The sequence below is a fragment of the Acipenser ruthenus genome, chromosome 4, assembly GCF_902713425.1.
Source record: "Acipenser ruthenus chromosome 4, fAciRut3.2 maternal haplotype, whole genome shotgun sequence".
Lineage (NCBI taxonomy): Eukaryota > Metazoa > Chordata > Actinopteri > Acipenseriformes > Acipenseridae > Acipenser > Acipenser ruthenus.
Window position 1 is genome coordinate 25,850,486 of NC_081192.1, and position 18,554 is coordinate 25,869,039.

Here is an 18,554-nt window from a genome sequence, read left to right on the forward strand (position 1 = left end):
TTCTTTTTAAACACAGAAAAATTATTACATTTAACACTAATCAAGCCTCTCCGATGAGCCGCGGTCCCAAACGGCATGAGAATACAGCAAGCAAATTCTTTGAATTCTCGCACCATTTGACCGTCTCATCCCAGACAGACAGCATCTGCAATTGATCCAGATTAGCCTGGGAGCCAGTTTTGGTTTCTTCCCTTCAACAATAAACTTTATTTACACCTTTAGGTGTCTGTGACAGAAAGACAATGATTCTTTGTGGTAAATCTCCCTCCCGACCTGTGAGGGCGCCAAGTAACGGGAACAGAGTACCCTGGACTGTTTGGCCTGACACTTCATTCCCAGGGCTATGAGGAAGTCGGTCATCTAGAAAGGGGGCGGAGCTTTGGTGCACTAACTCATCGACCCGGAAGGGAAATGATGTGGCAGCCACAGATTGGAGGAGCAGCTGCAATCATTACCAAGGGGTAATTTGTGACGATATAAATAGGGGACAAAGCGACATAATCTGTTCCTCCATTTTGGTTAGATAACAACCTGGAAGGACCTGTGGTTTGTGTAGAGAAAATCATGAGTGTTTTGTTTGTTTATTGTCATGTCTGAATTATACTTGTGTAATTATTTAGATCGCTAAACACGATCCAGAAGCTGTCGCAAAAAAACACTCATTGACATTGTTATTATTTACTGTTGTTTGCCATCAGGCATTTGGATTATGAAATACAACCATTAAACAACATAGCACCTGGATTACAATTGTCTGTTTATTGATGACCTGCACCTGCACACTGTTAACCACTTTGCCACAGGGTTCCAAGGGACTTCTGGCTTAATTCTAACACTGAACAACTCTGGTCTGCTATCATTCTACCTGGGAACTTTTTTTACTTAGATTAGGCACATTAAGTAAAACATCTAAAACAATCCACAAAAACACCACACCACATTGTTTAGAATGGTTTAATTGCATTTAAAATAATAATCTAATGCATAACTGGTATATTAAATGTTACGTTGAAATACTGTGTATCAGATAAAGTTGAAAATCTGGGTTTAGAAATGGAGAAGTTCAAACCAGGAATACAGAAAAGTCATACAAAACTAAATACATTATTTTAATTTGCATCCTAAAAACTACACTAAACACTTTTTGCAATTGTACTTTTCTTTACACTTCTGGTGTTCTTTATAAGGTGTTTGAAATTTAATACAAACCAAGGACTGCTATACCAGACAGACAGACATATTTATTGTGCAGTTATATATATATATATATATATATATAGTAAAAGTTTGCTCTTTTTGTATATTCGGTAATCTCAGCTAACAGTCTATGTAGCTTTAAATTCTCCAAACAGCACTTGCTGTATTCTGTATTTGAATAAGATAAAAAAAAGGTTACATTATTACAAGAGACCTAAACTGTTGTAGAAATCTTCACTTCTCCAAAACTTCTCGATCCAGAGTATTGTCTGTATATCTATAAACATTTTAAAAACTATTTACAATAGCTTGGTAATTCCCAACATGACAAGGAATAACAATTGAAATGCATTAAAAAAAAAAAAAATAATCCACTTGAGCTTGGAGGACTAATCTCTCAAATAAAAAATAAATAAAAGCTCACCTGTCGTTCACTTCCATTTGCAGTTCTTACCTGGTATGGTACAACGTATTGTAGCGACCTGGGGACTGCAGAGGGCACTGCGCCCTGAAGAGACTCTTATGTTTGTTTGTTTATTGAACAGGTGCATGTATTGTTCGGGACGGGACCATGCCAGGGGTTAGAATGGGGTGAGGGGAATTAGTTAGGTGAGGGTTATAGAAGGGGGGGGGGGGGGGGGGTGGCAGCTCAGTTGGATCGCCCCCTGACGAGGAGTGATGCAGCTCCCGCTGTTGCCAGGCAGTCAGTGAGAGTGATGATCTGCAGTGATTGGTGGGAGAGTTGGTCGGGGGTGGGTCTAGGCTGGTTGGTATAAGGCAGGGGATTACGCCATAGGGGAGAGCTGTTAGTGAAAGCGATTGAGAAGAGACAGACCGTTACAGAGCAATGCACTAATTGAGGCCTACGAGAGAGAGAGACTGTTAGAGGCTGTGAGGGTGACTGGAGTAGGAACGAGTAGGGAGGGCAGGGCACTGTTAGTCTGGAGAGACAGTTAAAAAGGGGTTTGTTGTTTTGGCATGGTCTCAGCCCATAGGGACCCAGTTTTATTTGGAGTAAAAAACAGAACTCCTGATTTGCACTGACAATTACAGTGTCTGTCCATTCACTTTCATTCAACAACAAAAAAAAGAGTTTAGAGACCCTGTGTCGCCACAATATCATTTAAAATTAAAAATACATGTTTCCTGTAATGTGTTTCAAAACTGCTCATAAGAAATGTATACAGTGAATGGAAGAGCACAACAGGTTACAATTATTTGTATTATTATTGTATTTACTATAGTATAACCCTTTAAGCACTGTTTAGTTTGATTAACATTTCATTCAGTTGCTCAACAAAGGCAGAATCAATCTGGGCTGTAAATACCATTTATTCCAATTATTATGCAGTACAGCTGCTGCACTCCATATTGACCCTTGTACTGACACTTCAACACTGTCAAAGTGCCTTGGTCTTCACAATATTCCGGAATGTATCTTATCAAAGTACAGGTGCACTCCATTTATAAGGGATCCTGTTAGAACGGAGATCTGTTTACAATGTATTGAGGAGGCATGTCGCTGCCAAACAACATGGGTTTTAATGGGGAATTACTCTGGTTAAAACGTATTCGTTTATAATGCATATACTGTTTAATACATACCGTTTTCCTGTTCCACAAGCAGGTCTTTTGCATTTAATACATACTGTTTAATATATACAGTGCTGTTTAATACGTACAGTGTTTCTGTTCCACATGTATATATTTTGCGCAAATAAGCTACATCCGGGACAGTAAATGACAGTCACAGCAGCATTTGTGACGTCAGGCAGGAAAAACAGATGCTGTTTACTTTATCCTATGTTTTTTGTCTGCACAACTGTTGTACAGTTTTAACGTATGTATACAATTTTAATTACATTTAGCGAAAATATAAATTTGTAAAATGGTCCTATTTATTACATTGTACGGCCCACAGGGGTGTGTCGTGTACAAATAATAAACTCCTGTTCTTTGGCAGTTAAGCTTTCTTGTGTTGTTTATATTTAAGGTAGTTTGCAGTTACAGACAGCATTTCGAATTGTGTTTACTACGTACTTCATTTATAAAGTACTGATTTCCATTGCCCCTTGGAGTCCGTTATAAGTGGAGTGCACCTGTATGTTTTATTGAAATCAGTGATTATGGCTCTTTCCTTGCCTTGACTCCCAGCACAACCTTTAAGTGCGCATATGGCTTACTGCGGTGTGAAAGGCAGCTAACTTACGCAGACTAGCTGCACGCAAAGTCAGACCAGCCTTTGAGGGCGGTGCTTAAGATTTGAAAGTGTGGGGAAAAATGAAAACTAATGTTTTTAAACAGATCAACAACAAAAAACTAAACTGTAACATTACTTTTTCACAATAAAAAATATGTATATATAATATATAGTTACATGTAATTTCACTATTTACATAAAGTTATTTATTTATTTATTTTTTTAAAACACATCAAAAAGGGAGAAAGAGGGGGTTGGGGGTCAGTTTAGAAACATTTAGGTAGACTATCCAGAGACCCATCCGTATTCCAGGCCAGTACTGTTGGAATGCGCTGGGTATTCCAGGCCAGTACTGTTGGAATGCGCTGGGTGTTCCAGGCCAGTACTGTTGGAATGCGCTGGGTGTTCCAGGCCAGTACTGTTGGAATGCGCTGGGTGTTCCAGGCCAGTACTATTGGAATGCTCTGGGTGTTCCAGGCCAGTACTGTTGGAATGCGCTGGGTGTTCCAGGCCAGTACTGTTGGAATGCGCTGGGTGTTCCAGGCCAGTACTATTGGAATGCTCTGGGTGTTCCAGGCCAGTACTATTGGAATGCTCAGAAGTGCCGTCTGCTGCTGGACAGAAACCGTAGGCAGGTGTCTTCATGAGTCTCCATCAGGGGGTGGTGGCTGGCAGAGCTTGTACAATCTACAGTAGTTAAAACAAGAATACAGAAAATATTACCCACAGAAGAGGCTGGATATGGCTAATTACATACACTATTAGAAATGCAGCTGCCATTAATGGCATTATGACCTGCATAAAAACTTAATTTGCTGCTTGTGTCGAAGCACTGATTTTACTATTCAATCTTTCCCTCAGTGCCCACCACCCCCACCCCCATTTCTTCTAGAGCTATTTTAAAGTCATCTGCTGGATTTGAAATATGCTAGGAATTTCAGAAGCATTTTACAATTGCATAGCCTACTTAGTGAAATTGGTTTTATTTAACTCTGTAAGCAAATGTGTCATTGATATCATAGCCACTCAAAATTCAATTGACAAAAACAATTCATTTAACTCACAGAGGGTGAGCACTAGTCAGGGCACCATTGTAAAATTACTCAATGTCTTTTTCCATTCCATTCGATTTTTTTTTTTTTTTTTTACTTAATCAATCTAAAAACAGCAATGGATCTCAAATTTGTCCACCAAGATGTAGTGTATTTACATCTAAAAAAAAACCAGCAAGGAGGGTCCTATTTAGTGACTGGACCAAAGTGTATATGAACATATGGATTTAGTGTTCATACAGTGTATACTGTATATCTCATATATGCTTGATTGTCAGCCCCTCCCCCACCCCCATTCATTTTTCAATATCTTAAAATATTATGTCAAAAACGATTTTTTTGACACACAATGAAACAAATTAAGTATCATTGACATCTATTTTGTTTAGCGTTTATTTGTAATAAAGCAACATTTTAAAAAGTATGTTGCCATGATGAATTGAGCCCGCAAATAACCTTGGCTTCTATATGTTTCAGCTTCCCTGTTTCATGGCTGAAAGCAACAGGTGTTTGTTGAGCAGGCGAGTTATACTTTCGGATTTGGGTGTTTTTGGAACATGGTGTGAGTAATAAACACTTAAGGGCCAATGCACACCGGACCCAAACTGAGTGAAACAGCTGGCCCTGCTCACACTACATACTGGTAACGTTGCTCTTAAATTATTGTGGCTCTTTCTTTGGCTGAAGAGATATTATCAGCTCATCATCTAACCATGGAATCTTGTGCAATTAAATCACTTAAACTCCTGACAGTAAACAATGTAACTAAATCTACTGGGATGCAAGACGCAAGAGACAAAAAAAATCTATTTGTGTTGACTCAAAACTTTACGCACTCTACGATTTGACTGGCAAAAGATAACACTGGTTTATTGGAGTTCACAAAGACAACTTTTTTCAGCTTGGTACGGAAATCTTTTCATGTCCTTGTTTGTTTAATTCTTTTTGCTGCATTACAGCCCTTCATTAATTACGTTAAGTTTTCAGGTCATTTTGTTAATGGCACGTGTGCAAGACACAAACCTTAAGTGCATTTTTATTTGTTGCTGTTCTTGTTCTACATTTCCTAAACAACTGTTCATTTTAAGCTACTTTTTTTTACGCAACAGTACTCACACGTTTGGTCACCATCACAACTGTTGCAAGAAACTGGGGTTCATGTATTCTGCTGGTGTTAATATACCTGATGAAGACACGTTAGTGTCGAAACACGTTTTTTGTTTTACAACTATGTTAAAGAGATTTTGATGAAGAATATAAACGAGCAGGAGTCAAGTATTTAAACCTCTTTGAAGCAAAATGATGAATTTCGTTTGGTAAGCCATTTAAACATAGTTTGGCTGAAAGAAATTTAAATTCTTGCATTGCCATACTCTACTTTCATATATACATACATACAGTCAAACCTGCTCATGCGACCACCTTTATTTAGAGACCAACTGGTCTAAGTGACCACTTCAAATTCCTCCCAATGATATTTGTGCTTTTATTTAACTGTATTAAGCGACCACCTGTCTAACGTGACCAGCAACCACAATTCTCTTACCCAGCAACGGACTCAAACCTGTATTAAGCACCCTTACACAGGGCTATTGTTTTAAGAAAATATGGTTTTAAATGTACGTCTTTCATCCGTAATCAATAAAACAACAGCCCTCTCTTGTAAGGAAGAGAGAAAACGTGCAGAAACAAAATGTTCTCCCTAGATGATAGAATTAAAGTTATTAAACATGTAAAGACAGTAAGTGCCAGAAAAACTGCTGAAAAATTCGGCCCTAGAAAGACGCAGATACAGCATTTTGAAACGGAAAGAACTAGGGCTTGAAGTTTTAGGTTTTTATTTTTGTTCACGTGACCGTGTTTTGAGCTGATTCAATATCTTAATTAAAATGTTAATTACTAAACAATATATCAGATCGACGCCGTGTCACATTCGTAAATATTGACACTTGCTTTTAAAGGGAGATGCGGCATTTTTGTGCCTAACCCCTTGCATTTCTAACCATTTTAATCGCAGTCTGGAGCTCTGCATTATAATTTCACATTTCTCTGTGCTTCAGCGGTACAAACAGATTGATACACGATGGTGTGATTGAGGGAGCATTGTGTTTTGAGGGATCATATTGTCATAAAGAACTGTCGGTGCACACCAGTGGCAAGCCTGTTGTAAAGGTAAGCGTACCACAGGTTGTAAACCACTGGTCTAGCCGGTCAAGTGGTGGCTCTGCTACAAGAGGTCGTGTGGAAAACTGAGACATTGGATTTTAGCAAAAAGGAACTCAAAGAGGAATCGAATCCTGAAAATGGATTTGGGTAATATCACGAGAACATACCCTAGGTCATCCCTAATATATATATATATATATATATATATATATATATATACACATACAGAGAGAGAGAGAGAGAGAGAGAGAGAGAGAGAGAGAGAGAGAGAGAGAGAGAGAGAGAGAGAGAGAGAGAGAGAGAGGTCCCTGTTTATGTGGGGAAGTTTGGTCTAATTGGTCTAATCAGGTGTGCAAGTTTAGGGCTCCTTGGTGGAGTTTATTTTGTTAATTTGTTTTTTGTTTTGTAAATAATAAAGATTGCACAACGCGCATTAAATGATAATATTGACTTGTGTGCTGTGTTATAAAAGGAAACCGGGCTGGTGAGAATGGACACCGGTACTACTACACACAAAGGGTCAATTCATCACATATGGTACCAGAAGTGGGGCCATTGCAGATGAGAACCACTTAAAATGGACGAACTGATCAAAACGGTCCTACAAGCCACCGCCGCAAAGCAGAAAGCCACGGCAGCACTACAAGAAAACACAAAAGTCCTGGCAGAGAAAGCGCAGATAGACCGCCAAGAATGGAGAGGTTTGCTGACCCAGATAGCTTCGGATCCCCGGGAGAGAGATGCAGCCACTGAGGCTCCCCGTCCTATACACGCCAGTCATTTTTTTACAAAAAATGACCCCAGCTGACAACGTGGAAGCATACCTTCTGGCATTTGAGAGGACCGCCGACCTAGAATCCTGGCCACCCGCACAATGGCGGGTTTTGTTGCTCCCTTTTTGGCTGGAGAGGCTATATTAGGGCTGTCAATTAATCGCAGTTAACTTCTGCGATTAACACGTTAATTTCTTTGGAGTATTATTTTTTTTTTAACGCAGGTTAATCGCACTTCTCTGTCTTGACCCTCTTGGCACACTGTAACTCATTCCCTGCGTCAGCATTTTAATATATTCGATCGCATGCAACGCAATGAGTGCAGTCAGCGTTTGCATAGAAAGTTCGTCACAGAACTGCATTGTGGAGTAAAGTGCTAAAAGTGAAGGACTTGTTGTGAATGGGAAGTTTATTTTAAAAAAAAAGAAAATCAGACTTATCTACTGTCAAATTGAGTTTCAGTATCACAAACGTAGGCAACATCTAATCTGAAGTACCACCTGCATGCTTTCACTTCTCAAAATACACTTCCTAGCAACAACACAACAATTAAATCCGTCAGCTTCAACAGAGTACACTTTTAGAAATTCAGGATCGCTGCAAGACCATGAATCAAGCTAAGTATGATAATATAACCATATAGGACAGATAGATAGTTATAGGGCTGGGACAAATATCCAAATATTTTTTGACATGTATTCGGATACAAAAAATCAGATGTTCGTATTCGCTAGAAATTACAAAAATACCTTGCACTTATTTACCACCGTAAAAGAGCGACGTGTTATTAATATATATAAAAAAAACAAAAAAAAAACACAACACAGGATCAACACAGCTGCTCGAGTCTCTATTTAAAACTTTTAGACAGCAAAAAGTAAACAAAACAGATTATGCGCGCATGCATAGTGTGGAGTAGTGATTTAGATTCTGGTATAGTAAGCAAACTTGTTAAATTTGCAGACGACACAAAAATAGGAGGAGTGGCAAACACTGTTGCACAGCAAAGGTCATTCAAAATGATCTAGACAGCATTCAGAATTGGGCAGACACATGGCAAATGAAATTTAATAGAGAAAAGTGTAAAGTATTGCATGCAGGCAATAAAAATGTGCATTATAAATAAATGAGAGATACTGAAATTGAAGAAGGGAACTATGAAAAAGACTTAGGAGTTTATGTTGACTCAGAAATGTCTTCATCTAGACAATGTGGGGAAGCTATAAAAAAGGCCAACAAGATGCTCGGATATATTGTGAGAAGTCTTGAATTTAAATCAAGGGAAGTATTGTTAACTTTACAATGCATTAGTAAGACCTCACCTAGAATATTGTGTTCAGTTCTGGTCACCTCGTTACAAAAAGGATATTGCTGCTCTAGAAAGAGTGCAAAGAAGAGCAACCAGAATTATCCCGGGTTTAAGAGGCATGTCGTATGCAGACAGGCTAAAAGAATTGAATCTATTCAGTCTTGAACAAAGAAGACTACGCGGTGATCTGATTCAAACATTCAAAATCCTAAAAGGTATAGACAATGTCGACCCATTTTAAACTGCGAGACAGCCCTAATATATATATATATATATATATATATATATATATATATATATATATATATATATATATATATATATATATACACACACACACACACACACACAGTATATATACAGGTATCTACACACACAGTATATATATATAATGCTTGCTGAGATGGTGATGACAAATAAAAAAGGGGTGTATAATAAAATGGAACCTCACAATTTCACACTACATCAGTTATAAAGCAATCAATTATAGCATAACCTTTTCAAAGCAAAGGCATGATACCTAGTTATAATAGCCATAGATCTCTTGTCAGACTGCTATTTCATTGGATCGGTTATAATATTATATATATATATATATATATATATATATATATATATATATATATATATATATATATATATATATATGGGTCAGAATACATTACCACACAATAATGTCTCGAGTTGGTTTTGAGCTGTAATGCACGAGTTAGCTCAAAACCAATGACAATGACCTCCACAACCTGCTTAGTTTGTGAGTTATGGAGTATGAAGGACTGACAGAAGGGAGGGCGGACTGAAAGCATCATTTTAGTATACTGCTCACCGCCTTGAGGACATTCAATTTGAAGCTACTTCCTCTTTAGTTAACTGTTGTATTACAGAACTCATGATTTATTTAAAGTTTTTTTTAATGCCTATTTTATTAAATTCATTAAATGCATGCATGAAATGGGTCTAGACTGTTTCCAAAGAAGCCAACAACAGTCTCGAACAAAGCAGACTAAAAAAAAAGAAAAAAAAAAAGAAATAGCTATGATTATCTAATAAAAAATACAAGCACTGACTTCCCTGCATAATACAGCTAGGATATCCTTGCTCCTGGGGTCCTGCTTTTATTGCCCATCTAAACTGTTCCTGAAAATGCATATTAATGAATGGCAAACACACTGTACAGACACAAATTGCAGTACTGTGTGCATGCGTTTCTAAGGATCACTTTCAGGTGATGTCATCTAGCACAGTATTGTTGTTACCTTGGCACTGACTGTGGTGTACGATCCCTCACTCCCAGGTTCTTGGCAGAGTTTTGTACTCTTGCTCCCTAAAATAAAAGAAACATCATGTAAGCAAACATACAAAGCAGATGCAATTTTAAACCCTGCATTAATAATATGATCAAACTGAGGCATTTATGGATTAAACTCCAGAAGTCTCTTGCCCTGTAAAAAAAAAAAAAAAAAAAAAGACATTTCATGTCTGTAATGCTATTTTTTTCTATTAAATTAGCAAAATGAGGATATTATTTTATCCCAAAAGCTATTGGCGGTGATAAAAGTAGTTAGTAATACAGGATGTAACATTTAAATAATTGCCGGAACTATTAAAAGGCTAGAGTATTATACTTTCTTTTTTTCTGCAGGACTGCAACATTGTATGATTTAGTCCAGTTTTGAATGAAAGGTTTTAAATTTGGCCAGAATCATCTAGCCTCTCATTATTCAGCTACACAAGTCACCACCCAGGATTGAAAAGTATAGAACTGTTTTCATCTGCAGTCTTTCCAAAGCAGGACTGCTAGCAGTGATTAATTGGTCCCAAACTGCTCATTTTCCATTTAATAAACTTGGCCTTGCCAGTGAGTCTTTCAGAGACACACGGTTGTCACCGTAAGTGCTGATGCCAGGATCCATTTTTATTTATGTTTTGCTTTCAATTGTGCTTCTATTAATCATTCCTTATTCTGTTTTTTAAAGCTTTTTATATCAAGACAAAAATAGAGATGAATCTCCACTATTGGTGCTGGCTGTATTTCTGACAATGTGTCACAGATATGCTTGGTGGTGATGTCAGACCAGGAAGGAGACACACAGGACTGGGAAGTACGAAGCGCTGTTGCGCTGATTTATTATATAAACAAATAAAATGTTTAAAGAAAACAGAAACACTTCACAAAACAAAACAGCACGATAGCCAATTAAAACAGAACACAAAATAGTAGGCACACTACATCGAACAAGTATCATGCTGGTAATAAAGCCAGCACGAGTAGCAATTGTTATTTATAAATTTCAGTTCACTTTACCTTACGTTCTGCCTCTGAACAACCCAACCATGATGAGCGGCTGATCTGCCCTTTTATACAGCTGTGCCGGGGCTCAATTGCTTGTTAATTCAATTGAGCTCATGCACATTCTGCACGTGAAGTGATTTAGCAGGGAAGGTAATTAACCCTTCCCTGCCGACCTAAAACAACAGTGCCCAATACATATATTTTAAATAACAACAACAACAACACCACCACAAAATAAACAAAATCCGAAAAGGGCGGGGTGTACCCCGCCACACAATGTAACACACCTACCATAACTTATCGTTGAGCTTTATTGTGCACTGAAAGGCACACGTACAGTATATTTACTGCACTCATGCGGCTTGCCTGTTACCATGAATGTGAGGTCACATGAGCTGCACGTATTCCTTGCCCCAGATCAAGGATGTGGCTGTTATGAGTAATGGAACAACAGTACGTTTGCAGAAACACAAGGACAATGGCAGCTGCAGATGCAGCTGTGTGAGCCACCACAGAAAAGCAAGCCATATGCGAATTGAATAAATGCAAGATAGGCTTATATTTTCTGCTTACTCTTTGTTTGGTTTCTGTTTTTTTCACAGAAGCAATTTAGTGGTACTGCAAAGTGATTAATTCGATCCTTCTTATCACATCAAGAAAGATATTGTAGTGGTGCAAAACGTCTTCTGGTGCTATATTATCACCCCCTCCCCCAATGAGTTTTTAGTGTTTTGTGTTATAGTAAATATTTTTAACAAAATGTACTCCATATCTAATCTCACACATATTTGTAATTGAGCAAGTCACTTAACCTCTTTGTGCTCCTATTGTAAGTGACTCTGCATATAACGCACAGTTCACAGCCTACCTCTGTAAAGCACTTTGTGATGGTGGTCCACTATGAAAGGCACTATATGAAAATAAAGATTTTTAAGATCAAAATAAAGATTAATTGACTTAAAAACACCCCAAAACAATCAGTTTCTACAGTAAATTCATATCAATATGCAAAATTAAATTTGCATTAATTTCAGAGACACTTAAATATGGAACACTTCAAGTACACATGCATACACTACCTTTGCATAGTGTAATATGTTCACTATTAGAAGATTTGTTATTTAAAAAAGCACAGAAAAATTGCCATCCAATTGGATATAAACACTGCTGTGCAAAAGTCTTAGACATGTTCCATTTATCTACTCTGATGCATTATGAGCATCAACAATTTACTCAAAGCCTTCACTTGTGTTTTCTACTATTATAACAACTTTGACTTGCATAAAGAAGGAAAAACATTGAGTGAAATAGCTTGCATCACTTGATTTTCAAGGTGTGGTATCCGAAGCATAATCAACAAGTACAGAGAAACCTCATCTGTAATTGACAAATCCAGGACTGGAAGACCCAAAAAGCTGTCTAACAAGGATGAGCAATACTTGAAGAGAATATCCTTAAGGAATAGAAAGAAGACAAGCGTTGAATTGACAACAGAACCAGCAGAAGGCACAGGTGTCGTTGTCCAAAATCTTAATATATAAGTATATATATGTATATATATCTATATATCTATATACACACACACACACACACACACACACACTCTACTATGTAAAAATGGCATATTTGTCTAGAAGATTATACCTGACCTTTGACCCATATTTCACTCCTGTGCACCACAACCACTTTCAAACAAAAATGTCTCGTTTTAAATCACTCGACAACACCCACAATTTGTGGTTTATATCCACTTTTAACAAATCTGTCTCTGTGAAGATTTACAGTCATCCTCCACCAACGGGTGCACCAACCAAGTGAACGAGACAAATAATCTTTGGCAATTTTGAACAGTAACACCCGTTTATTGTCTTTTTTCTTTTAATCACAGATAATATCCACGTATTATAAAAATAACAGATGGGTGTCAGTGAGTTAAAGGAAAATAATTCCATCTCGTAGTTTATGACGCCACAGAAACCCGAATTATTTTCCTATAACTCACTGAAGCCCATCTATTTTCTCTCTCTGTCTCTCTCTATCTCTATCTATATATCTATATTATATATATATATATATATATATATATATATATATATATATATATATATATACAGTATATATCTATATTCATCTATCTATATATCTATATCTATATCTATATATATATACTGTATATATACAGGTATCTACACACACACAGTATATATATATATATATAATGCTTGCTGGGATGGTGATGACAAATAAAAGAGGGGTGTATAATAAAATGGAACCTCACAATTTCACACTACATCAGTTATAAAGCAATCAATTATAGCATAACCTTTTCAAAGCAAAGGCATGATACCTAGTTATAATAGCCATAGAACTCCTGTCAGACTGATATTTCATTGGATCGGTTATAATAGAAATTGCCACTGCCTGCACCTGGTAAGAGTCAATTTAAAGTAAAGTGACTCATCTATCTATCTATCCATCTATCTAACAATTTCCAGTATCTGGTGTTTTAGATCTGCTTTGTTAGAAATTGAGAAACGTTTGCTATCATCTTTAACCTATGACTAGGGCTTCTGATTTTCGGTGTTTTCCGACTTTTCTACTCTTCTTTAAAAATTCAATTAATACCAATTCGTGTACCTCAAATCACAACTTAGAATGTGTTAATAGTAAAATTGATTTCATTTACAAGTTTTTTTCTGTGAAATAAATAAAATGGGCTTTTAAATCGTAAGTCTTACTTTTTCATTTAAAAGCAGAAGCGACTTATCTGTATTAATGTAAATACAGTAATGCGTAACGATTGGAATTATTATTATTATTATTATTATTATTATTATTATTTATTTCTTAGCTGACGCCCTTATCCAGGGCGACTTACAATTGTTACAAGATATCACATTATACATTATTTCACTTTATACAGATAGCACATTATTTTACATACAATTACCCATTTATACAGTTAGGTTTTTACTGGAGCAATCTAGGTAAAGTACCTTGCTCAAGGGTACAACAGCAGTGTCCCCCACCTGGGATTTGAACCCACGACCCTCCGGTCAAGAGTCCAGAGCCCTAACCACTACTCCACACTGCTGCCATTAATAGTGTGTCCAATATAAAATACTTTGGGGGATATGTATCAAGATCGGCCGACGCAGCTCTAAATTGGCGGAGTGTAAAGTAGCGCTCTGCCGCGGCACAAATTGTACCCCATTCCAAATGTATTAACTGGCACCAATTGAATGAGGCACAGATTAAAATGCCACATTTAAATGCTTAAATGCACTGTGCTGGTGCTCAAAATGGGCTACCGGTAGCACAGATTAACAGACTAATCTGAAAAACAGAGCCCCCCCCCCCTCCAAATGGACTACCTCAATTGAACAATAGGAAGATCATTTGGAGAGGCAGAAATGCCAGTTCAAAATGGACTAAGATGTGTTTTAAATAAAATGTACAGGTTTTAACCTACTAAAACCCGGGTAGCTCATCTGGAAAGGCAGAAATTACCTCTGTTCACTAAGTGTCTTGACTTTATATTATAGTATTATACGACGGGTAAAACCAAATATACATAATCAAAAAGGATAACTTAGGCTACGTACACACACACACACACACACTGCAGTTGGCTCGACAACCGTATTTACGAACGGCACTCGCTGTGTTTGTTTGTTGTACACACACACCTTTCACTGCTGAAGTGAGTGACTCCCTGTTTAAACAAACCACTGAAATCGTACCATCATTACATGCTGATCGTGAGGTTTTGTGTGACAACATGGAGGCTGTGTTTCTGTTTATGCTTTTGGAAGAAAGTACTGTATGTACTCGATCGAGAGCTCGTCGAGCACAGCTATGCTCTTTTCTACACAAACCAGCGGAGACGACGTTTTACTTTTTCTGCACTGCTAAATACAGTGGCGATGATCTGCAGTACCATGACTGTACATCGAAACATTTGGGCAATCTTCCGACCAAAAGGCTGGTGGGAACGACTTGAGTGGTTTCCAAATGACTGGATTAAAAATGTATGCATGTCTAAGGAGTCGTATATGCGTCTTTGTCATTTATTGAGACATTTCCTGGAGTGCCAAAACACACAGATGAGACGTTCGGTATCGGTGGAAAAACGAGTTGCGGTTGCACTGTGGCGTTTGGGATACGAATTGTCCCATATTTTGTTTAAGTTGTAAAACCAAAAATACATTTTTTTTTTTCTTACAACAAAATATTATACAACTGAACTTTGAGTAAATAAAAAAGTGTATTATATGTATGCACTATTTACCATTGTTATGAATTTACTATTCGTCAATATTACAAAGTCAACTTGGCTCATAAGGCACCTATATATATATATATATATATATATATATATATATATATATATATATATATATATATATATATATATATATATATATATAGCCATGTTTATCGCATGGGAACGTCTGATAAACAATGACATCATTAGTTGCGCAGAAATCCACTGAGCACCAACTGCAGTTGTTTTAGTGTGGTTGTAATACACACATACAGTTAGTGCGCATTAACTAACCAAACTGAATTAATAACCGCACTTGATACTTGTTCCGAACAGGATTAACTAGTGCGGTTGTCGCTGCCCTTTGTAACCAAACTGTGTGTGTATACAAACCGTATCAAGAGCAAAAGGTGAACTCACAACCGCATTTAGCCTGTGTGCGTATGTAGCCTAAATTAACCACGTTTATTATTATAAAGTAGCAAACTATTGTACAAATACAAGCCTATTACTCATATTTATGCCTTAGGTATTTTATAACAAACATATCATATGAAGTTATTGGTATTGTGCACTGTCAAATCATTTGCACCACAGCTTTTTACATAATAAAGCAATATTCACATTACATAAATATTAATGATAACACTACGACTACTAATTAATTTGGGCTGGTAAACTGGATCCAGAAGCTTAGTGATTTTAACTGGTTGAGGATGTCCCACTCCTGTATACTGTGTATCCTGTAAGTAATGAAGAGTGAAGGCATTGCCAGTTAAATCATAGAGACTCTGCTTTGTTTTTGATCTATAACTCTCATAGACCTCAGATGCTCAAATCATCATCCTGTCCATCATCTAGTTACAAAAAAGATTTCCCAAATCCTCGGGTAAATGTGCAGAATTCAATTATCTCTAAAGTACATATTTGTAAACTTGTGTGTGATTCGGTGGGCATGAGCAAGGGCTCCTCCCTCTATTTCCTTCCTGCCAATAACATCTGCTAAACCCCTATTTAAACCCCAAGAAATGCGTTTGCTGTCTGTCTTGCGTTTTTGTTTTCCACAATCCTCCCCTCCTCCCCCACTATGCTTTCCTCCTTTATTCTGCCAATCCACCTCTGCAATGGTCTCCCTCCATACTGCTCCTAGACTAGAGATACTCTCGCCAGAGAGCATTTTCAAATGTATTACCCTGTTGTTCTTATTTCATTGCTTTTAAGGGAATTACTGTAAGTAACTTACACACTGGAGTTGGTGCATGCTGTATATCGTTATAGGTAAAATGGTATTGGCTCAAAGAATTCGGTCTTTGCTGTCCCCTCATATTAGAGCACGTTTTATGAATTTTATCAGTACAGTCTACCCATCATCCTGATTTATTTGACAGTCAATTATTGAAGACATTGAGAAAGACTTCTAGTCCAAACTTTTGTTCATTGTATTTTGTAGGCTTCTTTTTGTATTACTACATACAATTAAACTAGAAGTGGGAGGTTTTGTGAAAAAAATAAGTATTCCTGGGAGAATAATGGAAGGAGAATGGTGTTTCAATGGTCTGTAAACAAAGTAAAATGGATAGGGCCCATATGAAATACTGATATGGTCAGAGGTTGTGGTACTGAAATTGTTATGGAACTTGACTGAAAGAATCAGAGGAAGTACCAAAGTATGAACTGTGAAGACACAGGGGTCTATTTTATTGATCTGAACAGCAGCAGACCTGAACAGGGGTGACTTATTGTTTACATTTATATATACAACATAAATACAGAGCAATTAGTTCCTCAGAAAATTAGGTTTATACATTTGAGGACGGTAGTATTATGATACAATATTTCATACAACCTCAGTATAGCAGTCACATTAGGTTAGGTGTGAATGATAAGGTCATCAATACATTTAGCATGCAGGGTTTACAATAAAACACAACCCTATAAATACAAAGTCACTACTTCAAATGGAGCCTGAGATATGAAGTCCTGACACAATGGCACCCTCGTAATATTACTGACGTAAAAGGGTTCATTTTCCCTGCATGATACCCCAGTATGATGTATGATACAATTGTAATTTGGGTATTTGAGGTACCTTTGATTGTGGAATTATATCATGGTTTTACAATGAATGTCCTAGTCTTGATTTACGTTGCTGCATTAAAAAGGCCTTGTACTAAAACAATACATTCAATTGTTTTGGGAGCTACGTGTTTTGAAAAGCAAGTTTTGACATTTCAAACAACTAACCTGCATCTTTGTAAAACAGTGCAGCTAACATTGATTGGTTATGTAACTCAACTGATGTCAAAGGCAAACTACACTATTTGAAAACTTAAAATGCGCAGATACTTGAATAAAAAATAAACACTATGGCAATATTTCACTTTGCTGATTGCCTCAAAGTCAATCTGCATTTGTCATTGATATTCCCCTTTTGTTCTTTTCCAGCAGCAGCAGATAATCCAGCTGGGATAAATTAATATTCATAAAAATCACACCTGTGTCAATGGTATCTCCAGGATGTTTAGTTAGCTAAAGACCTTATTCACACTATTCAAGCTTTGCTGTGTATAGCGGTAATGTAATTTTCAATTTTATTTATTTAAAATCTTAAATACATGGATTTATGGGTGCAATGGACATATACATTATTTGATAAACCCATAGAATAAAACCATGATAGATAACCTTTCAGTAATTCAAAACAGTCTGAGTGAAAATCATTTAATTTTATGCTCTGCATATTGTTTGTTTTGTTAAAATACATTTACAGTTATTACTCAAGTGTTCAAGTTAATATTCAATTCACAAGCTATACACCCATTGAAAAAATAATTCTCCGGAATTTATTTCAAGGACTCGTTCGGCTATTCGTACGTTTATTATAATTATAATAAAATAATCATACTCAGCTAAGTGCTTCATCTTCAAAGACGAAAGGATCCTCCCTTTGAAAATGAAGTTCTCTTGTTGTTAGTTTCCCCTACCTGTTTTCGTATCACATCAGTGGCCTGCATGATGCAGCGAGGAGGAAGCCCGTGGCTTCGGGCAAGAAGAATGGCCTGCTCCAGAGTGACGCTCAGGGTGCAGCTACAAGTAATAAGAGATTAACGGTTATCACTCAAGAAACCGCAAGGACCAGAATTGAGTTTGTGTTACGATAAAGATCTACACAACCACTGCCAATGATAACAGCTGTCATGATCAAAGCAAAGTTCACAATAATAATAAAAAAAACAGTACTTTGGGGCATGTGCTGAATTCAACTAGCTATATGCAAACCTTGTCTAAGAGTTTAAT

General features: G+C 37.0%; 1 protein-coding gene across 1 annotated transcript in view; it reads right to left on the reverse strand.

Moving 5' to 3' along the window:
* Nucleotides 1-938: 938 nt before the first annotated feature.
* The window catches only part of LOC117400446 (phosphatidylinositol 3,4,5-trisphosphate-dependent Rac exchanger 2 protein-like), a 143,879-nt gene continuing 126,263 nt past the window's right edge, over nucleotides 939-18,554 (reverse strand). The window contains exons 39-41 of the mRNA XM_059022239.1: nucleotides 18,242-18,344; nucleotides 9,954-10,021; nucleotides 939-4,084 (exon numbers count right to left, since the gene is read on the reverse strand). Of these exons, the coding sequence (XP_058878222.1) occupies nucleotides 4,039-4,084; nucleotides 9,954-10,021; nucleotides 18,242-18,344 (217 nt within the window). The 3' untranslated portion in view covers nucleotides 939-4,038. The remainder of the gene's footprint in view (nucleotides 4,085-9,953; nucleotides 10,022-18,241; nucleotides 18,345-18,554) is intronic.